The sequence below is a fragment of the Miniopterus schreibersii genome, assembly GCF_964146895.1.
Source record: "Miniopterus schreibersii genome assembly, chromosome: 11".
NCBI lineage: Eukaryota > Metazoa > Chordata > Mammalia > Chiroptera > Miniopteridae > Miniopterus > Miniopterus schreibersii.
The window spans coordinates 16226636-16247364 of record NC_138111.1 but is presented as its reverse complement, the minus strand read 5'-3'; the positions used below and the strand labels follow the sequence as shown (position 1 = coordinate 16247364).

At 40.7% G+C, this 20729-nt stretch overlaps 1 protein-coding gene across 3 annotated transcripts in view; it reads right to left on the bottom strand.

Annotated features, from left to right (window-relative positions):
* Window positions 1–20729, bottom strand: part of SUSD1 (sushi domain containing 1) — a gene marked incomplete at its 5' end in the record, with an annotated part of 87987 nt that overhangs the window by 26647 nt on the left and 40611 nt on the right. For 2 of the 3 annotated variants that reach the window (XM_081152296.1, XM_081152298.1), the window contains 4 exons: window positions 5034–5226; window positions 8459–8568; window positions 15678–15864; window positions 16482–16579. In XM_081152296.1, the coding sequence (XP_081008422.1) occupies window positions 5034–5226; window positions 8459–8568; window positions 15678–15864; window positions 16482–16579 (588 nt within the window). The remainder of the gene's footprint in view (window positions 1–5033; window positions 5227–8458; window positions 8569–15677; window positions 15865–16481; window positions 16580–20729) is intronic. The other variant, XM_081152297.1, reaches the window with a different exon arrangement.

Here is a 20729-nt window from a genome sequence, read left to right as displayed (position 1 = left end):
AGGACAGATATGGCTTGCAGGCCATAGTTCACTAATTCCCAATGTAAAAGAGAATAAAAGTAGTAGATCTAATTAATTAAGCAAAACCTTGGCTTTTAAAAATACATAAAAATAGACAAACCACTAGCTAACTTAATCTAGGAAAAAGGGAGGAAATACAAATGAAGGTAGAAATAATCATTGAAACCAAAGAAAATTCAAGAAGTTAAATGAAACTACTTTGCAGACCACTATGCACATAATTTCAAAAACACAGATGAAATGGGTAATTCCTAATACAGTTTACCCAAATTGACCCCATTAGATATAAGAAGCTTAAACAGGCTTTTTCTCAGAGAAAAAATGAGAAGGTTATCAAGAAACTACCACAGAAAACCCCCATGTCCAGACTAATCTCAGTATGGAGGGAGCTGTTGGTCTGTGTTGCCAGTTGAATGACAAGGACTTGTGCTCCCCCAAAAGGCTGCCTGCCTCTGTTTAGAAGACTGAGCCTAGGGAGCTGAGCTGAGGGCATAGTTTGAATCTGCTTTGCATGGATGCATGGATGAATGGGTGACTGAAGCCCTCACATTCCTCTTCACATAATATGATCATATGCTTTTTGCATGAAAATTACATGGTAGTTCTAACCAGATGCCAAATGTGTCTTAAGAAACAAAATAACAGCAAAACTCCAACTTTGAATAATGTTATATCCCAGAGATTTTCAACCTTTTTCATCTCATGTCACACAAAAACTAATTACTAAAATTCTGCAGCACACCAAAAATATAAATAAAATTATATTTTTTGCCGATCTGACACCAAACACTTATCAAATCTGAATTCAGAGAAACAATAGTTAAGAACCGCTGCTTGAAAGACATTGGTTCCAGTCATACCTCCAAATAATCTAAAATAACCTAATCCTAGTCCTGCATCAAGTCAGATCAGCAGAACACAGGCATTTCTTAGGCACCTTTCCTTGCCCACCCCACAGTGAACTGAGGCTTTTCTGTATTATAATGAACCATATTGAGGGGCAATAAAAGTAACAGGCTTATAAAAATCCTCTGAAAACACTGTCCGTCCATTGTACTATTTATGAAACCCCTTGGAATCAGAAATTTCTATCTGATCTTGGTGTTGAAAAATTTGTAGCTCTCCCCAAAAGACATGGCTTTGCTGTAAAACATTGGACAATGTAATGGCTCCCTTTCTGACTAGATGGGTCGAAAACATAAACCTAAATTTGCGAGCCACTAAGGAGCAAGTAAACAGGTTAAAGGATGTGAATTATTCTTAACCTATTCCTACATCTTTTTTATGTTCCTGACTCTGTTTTCACTCTTCTTTAACTTACATATCTAACTTACACATTAACTTAGTTTATGTGCCCATGCAGGCCACTTAAAGTCTTTCCTAGGGGGAAAAAAAAAAAAGATGGGATATAAATACTCTTTTGCTTTTAAAAAATCTATATTTAATATTAGTGTGATAAATCACAACAGAAAAGATCAATAGATTTGACTGCACAGAAATCTAAAACTTTTATATGTCAAAACACCATAAATAGAATTAAAAGAAACTATAAAACAGGAGCAATGTTTGACACAAAAATTCGACACAAGTAATAATCTCTTACTATAGGAATAAGTTTTAGATATCCATAAGAATACAAAATTGAACAAACAAAATAATGAGGTTAAATAAATCAGCCAAGAAATTTGGATGTTGAGATAAATAAATTGGAAGGAACCTAAGATTGCTTTCCTAAGAGAGGCTCCTAGAACTACAATAAACCTTTCCTGTTCAGCCTGCTAACATTACAGAGGTCGACTGGGTTAAAGGTTGCTATACACCTGTCTTTCCATTTCCATAAAGGAAAGGACAGTTTTGACCTCTCTCCACTCCCTCCTCACTAATCCTCAGGAAGGGAACAGTACTATGTAACTGGACTAGTAGGAGGCCCCCATTCCTTCTATCACATTTCCTAGCGGGTGGAGTTCATTACTACAGGTCACTGTCCTACCACGGTGCAGATTCGTGCTCTCTGGGACTTGCCTGTGCTCCGGTGCAAGGGGCACGTATATCTCCACATTCAAGAGATAAGTAACCAGCCTCGGCCACTGCCCTCCGCTCGGCTTTTCAGCCTGAGGCTGGATGGGTAAGCCAGGCGAGGTGCCCCTGCAGATTCAACTGCCCCATACTTCCAGGGGCAAAAGGGGGAGGAAGCCCCATTTGATCACACATCTAAGCCTAGCAAAAGGAGTCAGGCAGGCCTGGGAATGAAGAAGGAACAGAAACAACTGCGATGTAAGTTTGCAAGCTGCCAGCTCAGCAGGGGCCACCGAAACAGCAGAATACTCAGAGGGAAGGGGACAACTGGCGCCTTATCTCTCCGGCGCAGGAAAGGAAACCATGGCAGGAAGGAATGCTCCAGTTCCTGAGAAATGTGCTTCTAAGGAAAGGTGGAGCCTGGGTGAGAAACCACTAACCTAGGGCACTTCCTGGACCTCACCAGGCCAGAAAGAGCACCAGCTTCAGCAACTTAACAGCAGCCAGGGATCAGGGGAGGGGAATTCTGCAGGGGAGACAAATGTGAAACCTCCTAACCGGGAAGCAGGACTCCGAGGCAAGGCATTCAAAACGGGGGCCCAAGGGGCTCAGAGCTGAAAGAATTCTTGGGATTTTTCTGGAAACAGAGAAACTCAGGGGAAAGAACAGGAAATTGGGACTGTGGCAGGGGCATGCTAGACAATCATGCCGCTTTTAGTTTCCTACTATTCCTACTACTATATTGTGGGGTACCCTGCCCACAATGAAAGGAGGCTCTTCATCAACAATGGTGGAGGGGGGTAGAAACAGGGCTCAAAGGAGATGAAGATGAAGAGGTTCTAAGGACTTGGGACGGGCACCAAGAAAGACCTGGAGTCACCACTGTGAAGTTGTAAAATTTCCAAGGACAGTGAATTTCCCTCCCTCCAAAACAGATGAGAAGCCAAGTGTCAGGCTGAATTCAAATAACCTCATTAGCAGAGATTTTTTTCCCTGAATTAGGTTTAAGTTGATGGGTGGTGGGCTCTAGACTGCTTGGTAACTTACAGAGGCTGAAATATCACATGCTAACGTTATATTTACTACTGGTGATTTGGGGTCCACATTGCAAAGGAGAAGGCAATAATGAACTTTACTTTCTGAATTTGACACCATGGGCCTCTGATTATACTCAAGCGAGAGTTCAGACCTCACCTCCTACCACTTTCTCCAGCTCACTCTGCGTTGATGTTCCAAAAACATGCCAAGGACTTGCCTGTCTCCAGACCTTCTTGCTTGGTGACCCCTCTGTGCATGGCTTATCCCTCACTTCCTTCAGATCTGTGCTTCAATGTCACCTTATAATAGAGGCCTTCCCGAACTATCGATTGCCACTCCCTTTGCCGTGTTTTGTAATTCATCTTAACACTGAGCCCCATATCTTTCCTTACTTGTTTATCTTTCCCCTCCCGACCCCCTGACTCCAACTCAAGGACAGCTGGGACTGTTTTACTGCTGCTCCATTGTCAGCTTTCAGAACTTGCCTGATATCCAGGATGCAAGAAATAAACACTTATTAAATGAACACATTTATACATCCACGGCAATTGAAGTTTTTGCTCATGGTCCAAGGTTGACAAGAGCTAGGTGGGTCTGGACTGACTAGGCACTAGGTTCTGGAACCATAATTGTGCTTTTTCCTTTTAATAGCTGAATATTTAGTAAGAAACAGTAGAAGGACTGATTAAGAATGAGGGCCCTGGAGCCAGATTGCCTGTGTTCAAGTCCCAGCTGCGCATCTCACTGGATATGTGACTTTGGACAAGTTGCTTGACTTCTCTGTGTCTCACGATCCTTATCTGTAATATAAGAATAGCAGTGGTTTCCTCAGGCTTCATAGGTTTGAGCTGACCCAAGGATAGCACTTTGGAAAGTGCCTGGCACATATTTAGTGCTCAGTCACGTAACTATCATTATCATCATCACTACTATGTGCTAGGAGCTGTTCTAAACATTTTGCTTGTATTATGTCACGGAATGGTCACTCAGAAGTAACTGAGGCTCAGGAGCAAGAAGAACATATCTAATCTATTGGCTGTTTTTAAAAATTGAGGTGCAATTCACACAACATAAAATTAGCCACTTTCAAGTATACAGGGTGAGGCAAAAGTAGGTTTATAGTTGTTCGTATGGAAAATAATAATAAATAAATAATACAAGAATAAACTGTGTGTCACCTACTCACAACTGTAAACCTAGCTTGGCCCCACCCTGTACAATTCAGAGACATTTAGCCCACTGACAATGTTGAGCAACCGTCACATACTTTTGCTTTCTTTTCTGAGAGCAGCGGTGAGTATGGGAGAGAGGCCTCAGGAAGGCAGGAGCAAGCCCATCCTACTGTACTGTTGGGCAGCCTCTCCACCTGGTTGGCCATAAGTGTGTCTGTGAAACCTGATGGATTAAAGAACAGAAGATCTTGTAGAGACTTCTGTGTCCCTCCCCACTAGACAGAGCTGTGGAGTTGACAGAGCTGCCTCCACAGGGCTTCCTCACAAGCTGCAGGGCCCTTCTAAGGACCTTCATTAGGCCACTGTTCTAATGTTGGATTGATTTGCTCACATGTGGTCTGCTCTAGAGGCTGCTCTGTCCTGCCAGTGCTGGCGCAGTCCAGCTCACATTTCTGATCCCTTGGAAGGTGGTTCTAGTTGTCCATAATGACCACCCTGAGGGCTCAGCTGTCTGAAGTTTGGGGTGAGAGACAGGAGGCTTCACAGTAAGCTCAATCCATTGCTACTGGAGAGCTCTGAGTACAACAGCCCATTCTTGGTCTGTACCCTCTACGAGCCAGAACCCCTGTGGGGAAGGGGAGAAGCGGTAAAGTGGGTGGTTTGTTAAAACTAGAACCCAAGTCTCTTGACTCCCAGACTAGCATTCTTTACGTGACCCCGCATCGTACGATTCACATAGTTCACTTGTTGCCCTGAGATACAGAACAAAAAGGCATGCACACCTACCTGCTGGAGCAGTTGTTATCAGTATTTGCACCGAGTGCTGCTTAGGAGATCCCAGCAGGGTGACATTCACCGTGTAATCAGTCGCCGGGTACAGGTCTAAACACACGACCGAAGCTCGTTCCCCCGTTGTGAAGTTAAATGATGTTGCGTGACAAACAGCCCTCAGATACCACCTTCGACCCAGAATTTTAAACTGTCATGAGATTAAAAGAGTGTTGCATTACATTTTCTGTTGGCTTGCAGATGTCTAGACTATAAGCAAAATAAAGATAAAGCGAGAAGGTTCCCTCTGTCTGTCCTCACCCACTTAGAATTGTGTTTAATAAAATAGCAAGCTAAATTGGGGAAGGACTTGGCAAAGCTCCCCCACCTATGCTATGCAACTTCCCCCTCAAAGGGCTACAGACTAAGCTTAACGTGCATAACTTCATCTCAGCTAAACACAATGTCAGGCTATTCTAAGGTAATCCCTTAATGCCCACCCAGTGAAGGAGATTGCCCTGAAGCTACTGGGCAAAATTATTTTAAATTCTTTTCATTCCTAAGGAATCCACAGATAAGCCTCATGGAACAGTTTTTAAACTTATGAGAACTACTCCAAATTATGCATTCCAAGCGACTGTGCGATGGTATTTCACTTGTTCTTTTGTAGCTGAGCTCTGGGAAAAGAGCTTTTGGTGGGTGGAGGCATCACAGGCACTGCTAACTGCTCACACTCGATCCGTTACCCACTCATGTCGCAGGTATGACAGTGTTGCATCAGATGAAGGCATGATTATTTAACATTGATGAACATTTGTTTCCAATTTCCTCTATTATAAATAATGATTCAGAGAACATTTTAATTTTTCTCTATATGTCTAAACAATTCATTATGACACCCTTCTAAAAGTTTATTGATAGATACTAACAAATAACAAATAACTGCCAGAAAAGCCGTGTCCATTAGTGTCCAACAGCTGTGTGTAACGTACTCTCTCCAAGTTTATAGAAGAATCACGATATCTCATGGTTTAATTTTCTTTTCTTTTTTGTTTACTAGTGAGACATAATGTGTTCATATATGTTTTAGTAATATGTATATTCTCTTTTGCAAACTGCCTTTGAATGTTCAGTTTTTGCTGGATTTGTTAAGAGTGTTTCACATGTGACTTAAGTTATTCTTTGTCTAACATATTAACAAGAGCAATGTTTTCTCTTTATAATGCTTTATTCGTTATACAAAAGGAATTTTGTATACAAAAGCAATTTTTCCAATGTAACTCTTTAATAATTTTAGTGTAGGAGTAAAAAAATCATTTATTTTCTTATTTTTACATAAGACAAGTTTAATGTTCATATTATATACATGAGAATTTTTAAAATATATTTTAAAAAATATTTTTATTGATTTCAGAGAGAGGAAGGGAGAGGGGGAGAGAGAGATTGAAACATCAATGATGAGAGAGTCATTGATCAGCTGCCTCCTGCATGCCCCCTGCTGGGGATCGAGCCCGAAGCCCAGGCATGTGCCTGACGGGGAATTGAACTTCGATCTCCTGGATCCTATGTCAATGCTCAACCACTGAGCCACGCCCGGCTGGGCTACATGAGAATTTTTAAGAAATGAGTGGGCAATGTTGGAATAAAATTTTCTATTAATAATATCTATTTTTTGTTTTAGCTCTGGAGATTTATTGGTCTTGTGCATAAAATGATTTACTTTTGAGATTAATGCTGGATCATCTAGTCAGTAAGAGATAAACTGAAATAAGAGTAAGGAACTAGGATGGTAAAGTGGACATTTGTAATTTCTGGCTGCCCAGGGTCCCTTCCCTTGTCCCAACAGCACTGTGGTTTCCTTTTGGGAAACACCACTTTCAGTATGAGCATGAAAGCATATGATTCTCAATAAACACTTCTGTCACATTCAAAAAAGTTCTGAATTTAAGACCCTTTTAGTTATTGCCATGTGTAGATGCTCTATCTTAAGGAAGCTGATTTTTGCCCGAATGTATTGACCTAGTTTATTCATTTTTAGCTTCTATATAATATTCAGTTTTATAAATGTATTAGGTTGAATCATATCAAAATGGCTGAATAGCAGTAATTTCATATGGTCCAACCAAATATCACAATTATCTGTTTTCCAACTGATGAGCATTTAAGTTATTTTCAATATTTTATTATTATAAGCAATGATGTAATAAAAATCCAATTATATATCTCCCTAAGTACAAGTGCAAAAATTTCTCTAGGGTATATACTAAAAAGTAAATTTCTAGGCCTTAGGGTGTATACTTCTATTTAAATCATTTCTTTTCTTAACCAAGCGGTTAACCAATTGTCTCAGAACCATTTATTTCTGTACTCATTTGAAAAATCATTTTTATCATATATTAAATCATTTGGGTACTTGAATATGTTTCTAGGCCCAGTGTCCTGTCTAGTATGAAAAATTGAATATTTCACTCACCTGCTTAAAATCCTTCGGTGCCTCCACAAAGACATCAAAATAAGATCAAAACTCTAAAGCACACGATACAGGGCTTTTCATGGTCTGGCCACTGCTTCAGTTTTTGCCCCATCTCTTCCCACTTCCCTTTGCTTTCTCTGGTCCCCAAGAGAGTCACGTTGGCTCTTACTTAACTGGCTACTTCCTTGCCCGCTGTGCCCTACTTCACCCTCACCCACCTCTTTTATCTGGTTAATTCCTGGTCTTTCTCTATGATCCAACACCATCTTTACCTCTTGTTTTAAAAAAACTGTACCTGGACACACACCCAGACACAGAATATCCCATTCCATTTATTTACTTTTAATCAAAGCACTCATTATACCATATTGAAATGGTCTGTTTCGCTGTATAATTATATTAGTTTGAATCGGAACTTCTAGGTCCTAACATGTGATATACTTCTGGTAAATGATTTATTAGTTACTTAATTTTAATTTAATGCATACTCAGTCTACTCTCTGCCAGACAATTTTCGAGGCATCGAAAATATGACACAAAAATAACAAATCTCAGTTCCCTGCCTAAACTTTCTCATCACTTTTCTTGAGATTCGTGATGTTTAAAAAGTCAAGTTAAATGAGGACCAATAGCCATGTTACAAGCTTCTTAAAAACCCACATCCAAGTGTGAATTTAATAACAGAAAAAGTGGCAATTATTAAATGCACTAAATTAAATTATAATACATGTAATATACCAGACAGGGAGAATGATAGCAAGTCACCAAATATAGTGTCTTCCTTCAGTTTAGTCCCTCACTTGCATCCATCTCACATCTCATACCTCATATCCAGTGCCAGAAACAAAAATCAAACTGCCTAGAAGTTCATTTCATGAGTGATTTTAAATACTTTGAATCCTCACTTGGAGAGCACCCAAATTTTTAAGTGACCCAATTCTTTAATAAATAATATAAGAGATCCTCTTACTTGGTACATTTGTTCTGATCCAGCTTTCCTAGAATGCCGGTTCAATTTCAAACATACTTCATTAAATACTGAGATATTGAAAATCCCATCATCTTCTAAGAGATCATCTTCTAAAAGATAAGAGAGAACATACGGAAAGGTTGCACCATTTTAGCCAAACACATCACAGTGAATTACAATTGAAACTTGGACGTCTTAAGAGAGCCAATAGGTTGTTGAACAGCAAGAGCATGACATTTGGCTTCAAGTCCTGGCTCTACAGCCTCTTAATTGCATGACCTTAGCTAAGTTGCTTAACCTCTCTGAACCTCAGTTCCCCAGTTTGCCCTTTTTTTCTTTTCTTTTTTTTTTTTTTTTTTACAACAGAGGCAGTTGAGAATATCAAATGAAATAATGCATTTTTAAAAATTGCTGTAAACTAATAAAGCTGTGATATTTTTAGAAAGTTAATCCCATCACTTGGATAGTCCATAAGTAAAATTCGCTGTTACAAGCATACAGACAGCCAGAAAAAAATGGAAATAGGAAAAAGGTGAATAAAGGCAGAGGCCATGGAGTAGAACCCTCAGAGCAAGTGTTTCCAACCTAGAAAATGACCAGAAAGTAGGTGACCAGGCGAGATGTTTGTTCTCATAGCAGACAGTATCCAGGAGAGCCACTCAGATGAGTACTAAGGCAGAAAAATAATCAGAAGCAGATTTATTTCAACTGCTGTAGAGAAAAAAGTAATTTCATGCCTCCTGTAGCCTAATTCACTCCATCAATGCTCCATTTTCTTAATGTAGTAAAAAAGAAGAGGTTTGTTAGTAGGAATAAAGAACTCACAGAGAGTCTAGGAGTGGCATGGCTAATTTTCAAGGAAAAGCAAATTTCCTAGCAAACAAGGCTGCATGTTTTCTCCAAATGAGAAAAAGTTTAAATGTCTATCAGAGGGAAGCTTTTTATAACTACCTTCTATGTCTATTTCTCCCACAGGGGTCTCTGCTACCTAAGAAGTAATAATGATAACAAATTATTCTACTCAAAATCAGAGGATTGTAACCATCACGGACATATGCAGCACAAGGCAATTAGCTGGGAGAAAATATTCTCGGCTATAATTGGAAATGTGAAACTATGGTTATGAAAGAGAATCTGAAGGCCTGTTACACCTGCTCTCCTTTAGCTTCACAACTTTCATTTTAAAGATGTCCCGAGGACAACAGATACAAAAACTGCCACATGCATGCAAATGATTTCGAGGTACATTCAATATATGCGTTAAGGAAAAACCACACGTGGAATATGTACACAAACAGAACATAAGGCAGAACTACTGTCTCGTGGTTCCCATCTCCGTATGATTTCCCCACTTATGGCCATTATAAGCTGAATTCGGGGGATGGTGGCAACGTGAATTAAGGCATCTGGTTCCCACTTCCCACCCCCATTCCAGAAAGAAGTGACTGAGAATAGTAAAAATGGGTCAGAATTTGCATCTGGGTTGGGAAGAAGGGTCGGTTGCCATGCACAAGGCAGAAACATGAAGACATTCCAGCTTAGCGCAGTGTAGAAGGGAGCAGGAGAGAAAGAACGACCCTGAGAGCTACTGTGCTACCTGCCTTCCGAGCAAAGGAGCATGGTCTCGAAGTATCACGGGATGGAACTGGAGGACTACGGGTGTCCACAGAGGTGGGGCTGGAAGCAAGGACAGGCCACAGGACAAAAAAGTGATGACTACCCCATCTGCAGCCATTTATCCCAGTGGTTCCCAATCCTAGCTGCACATCAGAATCACCCAGACATAGCAGAGCTAAAGCAAAGCTTGAACATCTGTATGTATATTTTTTAATTCACTAAGCAATCTGAAAGGCAGCCAGGGTAAAAAGTATAGGTACTACTATTACTACTACGACTGCTGCTACTACTGGTCCCTCTTTAGCACACTGGGGACCTTCTAAGGGGAGGACAGGGACCTGGAGGTTCCATCAGCCTGGGTTGGCAAAAGCAGAGGCTTGGTCTTTACTGGCTTCGTAAGCTATAACATCAGAATGAAGCCAATCAATGCTGAACTGGCCTAAGGGTGACAACATCACCAATCAAGACAGCAAAGTGCTCAGAAATAAAGCTCAGGGCAGTGGGCTCTCTCGTAGCTGCTCCCCATGGGACACTAGATCATCCAACTTTCAGTAAAGCCTTCAAGATGAGATCTGAGATAAGCATACTAATATTATCCAATAAAAAGTAAGATCAAAAGTAATGGCATCCACTTTCCAAATATATTTTTATTCGTTTTTAGAGAGAGAGAGGAAGGGAGACGGAGAGAGAGAGAAACATCCATGCAAGAGTGAAACATGGACCAGTTGCCTCCTGCATGCCCCCTACCAGGGATCAAGCCCAAAGCGGGGGCATGTGCCCTGACCAGGAATCTAACTGGCAACTCTTTGGTGCACTTGATGATGCTCAACCCACTGAGCCACACCAGCCAATGCAATGGCATCCATTTTATTATGAAAAACATATCACACTTAAATGAAACTTTTACCTTCCAAGAATAAGTAATTCAGAAGGAGGGTAAAGACTATAAAATGGTTCTACAAAGAACAAAGGGAGATCGAGGAGGCAAAGAGATGAACATAATTTGGGGGTGAAAAATATTGAGCAAAATAATAGCAAAATTAGGCAACATGTGTTATATACTTTCAGTAAAAAAATGTAAAGATGGATTCAAACAGATCAAGGATGAGATAAGAAGAGAACACAATAGCAGAGAGGACACTGGTTGAGAGAGGCAGAAATAAAACGGAAACTGGATGAGACAAAGAAACAAAAGGAAGTGGAAGTGCAACAACTGATTTTGAAGGGCATTAGAAACAACAGCGATCAGGACTGTCCCTGCACATGTGCATGAATGCATTCAGAGGACAATGATGTCCTCATAGGATAAGGGGGAAAAGACATGGACATAAGACAAGAGAAAATGAAAGGCTAATGCAGACAGACAAGAAATTCCACTGAGGAGTATCTGAAGAGCCGAAAGAACAAATAAAATAAATTTTAAAAAGCAACAATCAGAGGTTTAATGAAAGAAAATGTTCCTAATGTGTAGACAGAGTAAATTCTGAAGATCCAAAAAACTCACAGAAGTTTTCACTAAGAAAACTTCTTTTTTAAAAAAATTAACATTTCTATCAGTTGCAACTGAAGTTTCCTGAGAAAATGGATCTCTGTCTCCTTCACTAGTGAACTCCCAATGCCTAAAACAATGTCAAATGTGTAGCAGGCGGTCCATAAACATTTCCCGTGTGTATGAATAAGTGATTAAAGTCTTGAATTTCACACATAAAGAAAGCCTCTATGATATCCAGGCTGAAAAATCAGATTATTTACATAGGATTTTTTAAGATCACACCTTCTTCCAACTCCTCTTTCAAAACTTTCGATTCTCAAAGCCAATGTGAAATGTTTCCAGAATTCTGACAACAACGGTCATGGCCCAAGAATTTCATCTTCAGGCAAGCTCGCTCTCATTCAAGAAAAAGGCATTCTCAGATAATCATGGGCTCAGAAAGTTCCCCATTCCTTGGGGATCAGAAGACAGAGACAACTGTGCAAAGAGATAAAACAGAGAAACTTCCGGTATGAAACTTGAGAATGCTGTAAACATGGAGACTGTTAAAACATATACCTGTTTAAATAATTGTTACAAATATTGGTATAAATCAATATAAAAATGAACTCTTTAAAGATGTAATACGTGTTAAAAAAATTAGAAATGAGCTGGAAATAAAATGTCTTGTTAAAACAGTAACATAAGGGAAGCGAGAGGGGAAGAGAGAAGAGGAAGTAAAGAATACTAATTTCTACATCTTATTCAGGGAGAAGTTAGCATTATTTCTGTCGTAATGCTGGTAATCAGAGGAATACATATTCAAGCAGGCTTGGTTTTGTTTTTTAATGTGTATTGTAGAATAAAAGCAAAATCTATATTGTCTGAACCATTGAAAATGAAACTGTGCAGCAAAAAGAAAACAATGGACACAACAAAGTAGCATTTAAAAAAAGGTAAAGTAAAATGACGGAGGAAAGGAAAATTGTATCACAAACAACACTGGCATAAATTGCTTAACTTACCTACAAAAAAACACACTTGTCTCAAAAAGGTTTCTCAACATATGCAGTCTCCTAGCAAACATCTCTAACAATGTTATCCAGATGGCTTTTAAGGAGAACAAACAGAAGCACAAAGAAATCAAGAAATACAATGTTACTAATCAACATATAATTCAAGGCAAACAATAATAAACAGGATAAAGGGAGCCATTTGTTACTAGTCAAAGTTAGAATCTACCATTAAGATATCAGTCATGAACAAAAAAGGTGTGAAACAAAACAATTAGAATTTCTAAGAGAAACTGAGAAAAATGGCAAGCCAAGCAAGCAAGCAAAAAAAAAAAAACCACAAATTTTTTTTTAAAGAAACAGAAGTCCTGGAAAACCTTATTAATAGAGTTAATTGAGGACTAGATCTGCTCTACCTACAAGCAAATACTCTACTATCCAGCACCAACGACAAAATTACAACATTGGCCAAAATTACAAAAATTGGCCAAGAGTTAGCCCCCTCAAAATGTCAATAAATCCACTCAAAGAATACCAAAATGTAATTAAACAAGAAATAACAATAAAGGGTAGATGTCGTAAAAAAAAAGTACCACTTGTATAATACATAACTAATCCTTCAATCAATCAGAGAAATCAAAATAGCAATTATATAATGCTTTGAAAGTAAGGATAAAGAGAACACACATTAGCACATTCATAAACAATCCTTCAATCAAAGGGAAACCCAGAATAGCAATTATATTCTGCCTTAAAAGAGAACAGATATCCATCCATACCTAAGGAATTCTGCCAAAGCTCAAATTCAGATGGGAGAGGGGAACATTAAAGACTTTTATTATCAAACAGGAAAGAATGGAAATAAGTTGAATTGTGCACTCAGCTCATGACTTTAGTACTAGAACAATATAACCAATTTAAGAGAAGCAGGAAAAATAAAATAATAAAAAATAAGGGAGAAATTAATGAGATAGAAAAAAGAAAAACAATTTAAAAAACCCAAGAGTTTATTCTTTGGGGAAAAGAACAGTAGTAAAACAGACAATCCAAGCTAAACTAATCAATTTTTAAAAAGAGAGAACAGCCCAGCCGGGCGTGGCTCCGCAGTTGAGCATCAGTCTAGGATCCAGGAGACGGTGGTTTGATTCCCAGTCAGGGCACATGCCTGGGGTTCAGGCTCGGTCCCCAGCAGGGGGCGTGCAGGAGACAGCCCATCAATGACAACTCTCTCATCATTGATGTTTCTATCTCCCCCTCTCCCTTCCTCTCTCAAATCAATTAAAACATATTTTAAAAAAGAGAGAGAACAACAAAATTAAGAATAACCTGGGGTTAAATAACCTGTAGCCCCAGAGTAGTTGTAAACAAATATTCCATATGACCTTCAGCCAATCTATTTTAAACTTCAATAAAACAGACACTTTTTAAGGAAAACAATAAATTATAAAAATCGACTCAAGAAAAGGTAAGAAACATAAACAAACCAAAAAAAAAAAGAATCATAGAAGAAATTGACAAAGTTATCAAAGAATTCTCTCCCAAAAGGGGTGAGACTTAAATGATCCTATGAGCAAATGTGTCCAACTTCAAAGGAAGGAAATAATTCAAGAATTATATAAGTTTTTCCAGAGCATAAAAAATATGAAAAACTTCCCAATTTATTTTAAGAGAACTAGCAAAACCCGAAAATGAAATCAACAGTTAAATAATGCAGGATCTAGAGGGAAAAAATGATAAACCTTTACAAACGTGCACAAATAAACAGGGAAGACAAAACCTAAGTAGACAGTAAGTAAATGTGGAAATGTACCTGTTTCCCATTGGGATGACTCAATCTAAATCCCAATTCTCACTAGACTAATTTGCAAATTTAACCCAGTTCCACTTAAAATTTCAGATGGAATAAAGCAGTCTGGAGACACTAAACATCTCAGCCATGGTCACCCACCTCTTCACAGCAGGGTTAAGCTGCAAACCAGGTCTGTCTGACCCCAAAGGCCATGCTTTCCCAGTGGAAATTAACTTGAAGAAGTAATGAGATATTAGCAAAAACAGCTGACTCTGAACAGCAAACTGTCATTCTGACCGAACAGTAAAACATGAGTTTGAAGTCCTGGGGTGATCTTCTAAAAAAGACATATTCCTAATAAATCCATAGCAGTTTATTATTAATTTTGTACAAGCTTCTCTAATTAGTTACCATACTAATTTTGTAATATCTTTCCCTATGTATTATTTACTTAGAAAGAAATCAGTAGCCAGGGACCTAATTTGTGTAATTTTGTAGTTGGCTTTATATTGTTAAGACTGGCAGTCTTTTTTATTATTTCTACCAAATCTGTGTCACTTCTCGTTCCTAGTGGCAGCAAAGCTGAAGGTTGAGGTACATTTTCTTAAGTGAGAACTATCTCAACTCCCCCAAAATAAAAAATGGCCCCAATGGCCTCTCAAGGTTTGCTTATAAACTATTTAATTAGTTCTAACACACTATAACCAGAATTATTTTTAAAAAGTTATTATAATTGTCACAATGCTATTATAAAAATCCATGTGATAACTATGTGCAATGAGGTTCACTACTCCTTCTCAAAGCTCCTTCCTGCCAATTTCTCTCTGCACCCAACATTTACTCTCCTGCATCCCGGGACTGCCTACCCCTATCCACTCCCCCACTATCAGTGTGATTACCCAGCTCCGATCAGTCCTGGGGTCAATTCCCATTCCAGATGTAAAGCTACTGGGTCAGTGGCCCTGGCTTTTTTTCTCATAGGCAAGACTAAGAAATGACTTCTGTGTTTCCTACCAAAGACAAGTCATGTGGCTCCCCTCTGCTGCCTTGGGTAACTGAGCCCTGACCACATCATCTCTTCATGCGGGCCTCTTTTCCAGGCCTTCTCACTACCTCCCGCTTCAACCCGACACCCCAGCTGAGAGATGTACATTCAGCCCGGCAATGGCACGATAACAGGATAGGAATCTCTGCTACTAGACATCCTCCTGGCTACAGATCTCAGAAAGCAGCAATGAGCTCTCCTGCCCACTTGATTCTGAAGCATATTTGCCCCACATCCTGTGCCTAGCATTTTCTAGGAGGAAATGAGCCTTCACGTCCACCTACCTGCTGTCTGGAACCCAATGACGGCTGGCACGGAGCGAATGGGAGGCGCAGTGGCGATGCTCACGGTGTAGTTGGTGCCGTGGTGCAGGTCTAGGCACACTTCTGGGGTCCTGCTGTCTGTGGTCAGGTTGACTGTCTCCTCGTGAACTGATTCCACAGGGTCCACCCGGTGTCCTTGTACGTGTATCTTTGCGAGGGAAAAAGACAAGAGAACCCACCATGACTCCAGTTAAAACAACCAAGAGAGGCTTTGTGGTGCTGGATGCTCTTCTCCTACTGTTCCCTTTTACACTGTGCTATTCACCTGGGGGAGATAAATAAAGCAAACCTCTGCTATCAGGTATCTGATGATGAAGTCTGATCAGCCCAGTAATCAATAAACCCTAAGAAGTGATATAAAATCAGGAGTCCCTCTAGGGAGTGCAACCCCACACACAAATGACCAGCGATCAATGGAGACAGTCACAACCCGAGACCCGCTCGCTCGCTCCATCCTGTCACCGAGTCAGCAGACACGCCTAGGCGGACTCTGGGGGAGTGACATACGAGTGCTTGGAAAAAAGCTTTGATACCAACTATAAACACATCCCCACACATACACCCTGTCAAATGACAAATACATTAAACACAAAATGTAAAATAAAATAATCCAGATATCTAACACATTCTATGCGCTTTTTTAAAGGATGGTGGGATTGGAAAACAGACCGGTGCAGAAGCTCTTCTGGAAGCAGGCCCCTCGCCTCATGTTCCCATCGGTTCCCATTTCTGCCCTGCCAGCAAAAAGTAGATCACTTTACTTACCACATATACCATCCTGGGGTTAATTCTTCCTGGGTTTATTTTCCACCTCACACAAGTGTCATTAAACACCGATACATCATTAATTTCTGTAATGATTTCTAAAACAGAAAAAGAGACAGTCCACTCATAAAAGGCACTGGCGGGCTTTGGAAAAACTCTAACGGTAACCACACTGTGGGGCATGACTTAGTTTATCCGCCCAGCTAATATCTCCGTTGCTCACCATTCATGCTCTGATTCAGAAATCAAATCAGGCAAGTCGAGCCACCCCAGGCCAATCACCCCATTTATCTTCATCATGAATGAGCCTGGACCATGACTCGACTTGGAGGAAGAAGAAAGATTCCTGCTTGGGTGAGTAGAAGAATTCCAACCTGTGGTTGGTCTGACAGGCCACTGGATGCCACTGGCGTTCTACTCATGTGGGATGGAGAAAGGCCCAGAGCTGTGTCCTGAATCTCCCCTGCAGCTGCACAGGTAAGATCTGCTTCTGGCTCCTTCATGCCACGGGGGCTGATGGGGGCACTCTTATTTCCAGGTCACTGCTGTTCCCAAGAGGGAAGCGACATGCATCGCCACTCAGGACCGTTCCTCAGGAGCAGGTTGGGGTAAACTTAACGAATTCTCACAAGGTCCCTGGATACTTCTGGGACTCCTTGAGCCGAAGCTATTTAATCCTGATCTATCAGGAAGCCACTAATTTCTTTGAGTTGTTGTTTGTTTTTAATATTTTGCATGTATTTCATGTAATGAATTTGGCAATGAGGGAAACCATATTAGGGTCTTGGTTCCCTGAGGTAACACAGTTTCCAGTGGCCCCAGTTAACCACCTACGAAGTTGTTCAGATGGGAAGAGGGTCTAGCTTTTTACCTATTTAAAATCAAACTCCCTACAGGTAAGTAAAACTATCTCTATTAATAGATGACATAATCTTGTCTATAAAAAAAAAAACAACACAGCAACACACACACAAAAATAAACAGAGCTAAGAATGGAATTCAGCAAGGTTGCAGGACACAGGGTCCATGTACAAAAAATCCATTGTATTTCTGTACACTAGCAAGGAACAATCCAAAAATAAAATCAAGAAAACAATTTTATTTACAATAGCATCAAAAGGAATAAAATTCCCTACAGATTGAAGCTCCTATACTGTCATCTGTAGAGGAAGGAATCCTCATTTCACCAAACAGGAGTATTCCACGGCCCAAATTCAGGCTCTCCCCCTGAATCAGAATCTCTTATGGAGCCTTCAGAATCTCCCGGCCTCACCTGCTCCCTGTTCCATCCCTACATGGGCTTTGACAGTATAGCTGTGTCTTGTCTCCCATTCTGGGGCTTCCCTGCTGGGGTACCCACACCCAAGCACATGGCACCTGGAAGCGCAAGGGAATTAACACCCTATGGGGATGGAAAAGAGTGGATAAATCTTCCCCTCTTTCTTTTCCCTGATGGGGAGTCCTACAAAGACTTCTCAGGGTGCTGATGCACATATGGAGCAATCACTTGCACTTGGTGGACCCAATGCAGCGAGGTATCCTTGATTGGCCCTTCCTCCTTCCCTGTTTCGTCACCTTCACCCCCACCCCTGCTCTCTGAGACATCAGACCCTACTGTATAGTGAATACAAGCCCTCTGCCTCAGGCTCTTTTCTGGAAAACCCAAGGAAAGACTCCCATCAAGAAGAGAAAGACAATTCTCCATCTCACTATGTTGTGCACCTGAAACTAATACAAAACAATATTGAATGTAAACTGTAATTGAAAAAAATTTTTAATTAAAAAAAGAAAAATGGCTCTCCTCAACTCAGCTCCTGTCCCTCCCTTCTAGTAAATCTCTTCTCAGTCTCCAAGTGGGAAAAGGAGCCCACATCTTAGGCACTTGTAGGGTTGACTCATTTCTCCTCTACTCAGAACCAGTGCCACCTTTAGATAAACCCTGGTCTACTGACCTCCTTGCCCACAGAAGATTTTACATCTTTACTCAAGCATTCCATCAGCAGCATTATGGAGATTCTATGTCCCACATTACCTAGTCTTGGGTAAGCCCAGGTCAGCTATAGGCAACTGAGAACAAATGGAGACAAAGCGAGGAAAACAGTCGAACTCATGGAGGGACACTAGGGGATCACCTATGGCTGTCATAAAGCATTCCTGGGTCTCTACATCAGTACTTCTCCCCAGAGCACAGAGAATTTGAAATCAAAGAAATACTCCAGTTGTGGACATGGGTACCCTAAGAGATCAAAGATCCCATCCATTCAGTCTCCTGGGTAGCATAAAGATGATGTTGGCACCAGTCCATTACCAGCTCAGAGAAGCCCAAACATTCCTGGCCCCTTCCCTCTCCACCACCCTTCAAAGCCCTAGAGCTCTGGACTCCTACGCTCACGCACACATCCCTCTGATACTAACTCACTACCTGGACCGGAAGGAAAAGGAAACATCCCACCCTTCACCTTCCCTCTGAGTTGCCAGTAACACAAATTTCCTTCTCACTCGGGACCCCTTTGCCACCCATGCAGAGATTAGAGACACAGAAGTTTCCTTTTTTGTTCTTCCTTCCTGCTCATTCACTATGACAACTGCAAATGGCATCTCGAAAGATGCCCATCTGCCTCCAGCCTGTGCCATGCTCTCTGCACAGATGGGACCCAGATCTGAAAATAGGGTGTCAGATATTTCATCCCAAGGAGCGGTTAACAAAGTTTGGTTGCTTTTCCTTTCAGGTGCCTACACATCAGCTGGAAAGACATCTTTATAAACATATCAGATGCTAGACATCCACATTAATGCTGCCCTTTTAAAAGAGATGACTTGGGCCCAGCTAGCATAGCTCAGTGGTTGAACATCGACCTAGGATCCAGGAGATCGTGGTTTGATTCCTGGACAGGGCACATGCCTGGGCTGGGGGCTCGATCCCCAGTGGGGGGTGTGCAGGAGGCAGCCGATCAATGTTTCACTATCATCATTGATGTTTCTATCTCCCTCTCCCTTCCTCCCTCTCTGAAATCAATAAAAATATATATTTAAAATTTTTTTTTAAAATAAAAGAGATGACTTGGGAGGCTATGCCTTAATTCTAATGCCAATATGTGAAAACATGTCTGGCAGTTCTCTCTGGCACTTAGTGCAGAGCTCTTTATTCATCATTAACTGGATGTCTACTGAATGCCAAGAATCCTCCCGGGCGAGGCACTGGGCTGTGATGATGACAGAACATAAGTCCTTGTCTCAGGAACATGTTCCCTCTCTTCTCTCATACGGCTCTCTCTCCTCTGATGGAGTGCCCACAGTGTCCAGATTAGATCTGAGGTTTGGCTTAGGTAGAGGGAGGGAGAGCAGGCCTTTGGCTTGTCCAGTTGTAGGCATCTCTGGCTTAAAAGAAAACAAAACAAAAAAAAGAAGGTCCCACAGTGTCTAACTGAACTCTGCACTGGACTTGGGGAACCAAAGCCTCGGTGGGTAATAAAGTACCTTTACTTTGCTTTAGACTCTGTATGTGGGGTGTGTGTGTGTTTGTGTGTGTACATAAATGTATATATGTATATAAAGTTACGTTTTTTAGTATTCTATTAGCACCCAGTATTTCTCTGGGTTACTTATCACATTTGTAACCAAATAATTTTGCAATTAGTAATTTAATGCCTATCTTTCCTTAATATAAGCTCTGTGATGGCAAACACCAGGTTTATCTCTATCCCCAGAACCTAGTATATAGTACAGTGCCTTGGATATAGATATTTTAAAAATATTTATTATTTAGCCCGGCCGGGCATGGCTCAGCGGTTGAGCATTGACCTAGGATCCAGGCGATCGGGGTTCAATTCCCAGTCAGAGCACATGCCCGGGTTGCGGGCTCAGTCAATGACTCTCTCATCATTGATGTTTCTATCTGTCTTTCCCTCTCCTTTCCTCTCTCTGAAATCAATAAAGATATATTTAAAATATATATATATATTTATTATTTGGTTGAATGGATGGATGATCAGCAATGGTGAATGTTGTAGAAGGTGAAGAGGAATGAGGGCTGAAACTAGAACATGAATTTGGCAGGTGGGTGGTCATTCGTGACTTTGGTGGGGAAGCTACAGTGAAGCGGGAGTACTGGGTGCCTGATTCTCCTCCTGGAAGTTGAGAAGAGAACAGGGTGGGAGGGGACAGAGACGGCGAACATAAACTACTCTTTCAGAAGTCCCACTGTGGACAGGGACTAATTTAGTGTACTCTCTTGGTTTCCAACTTTAT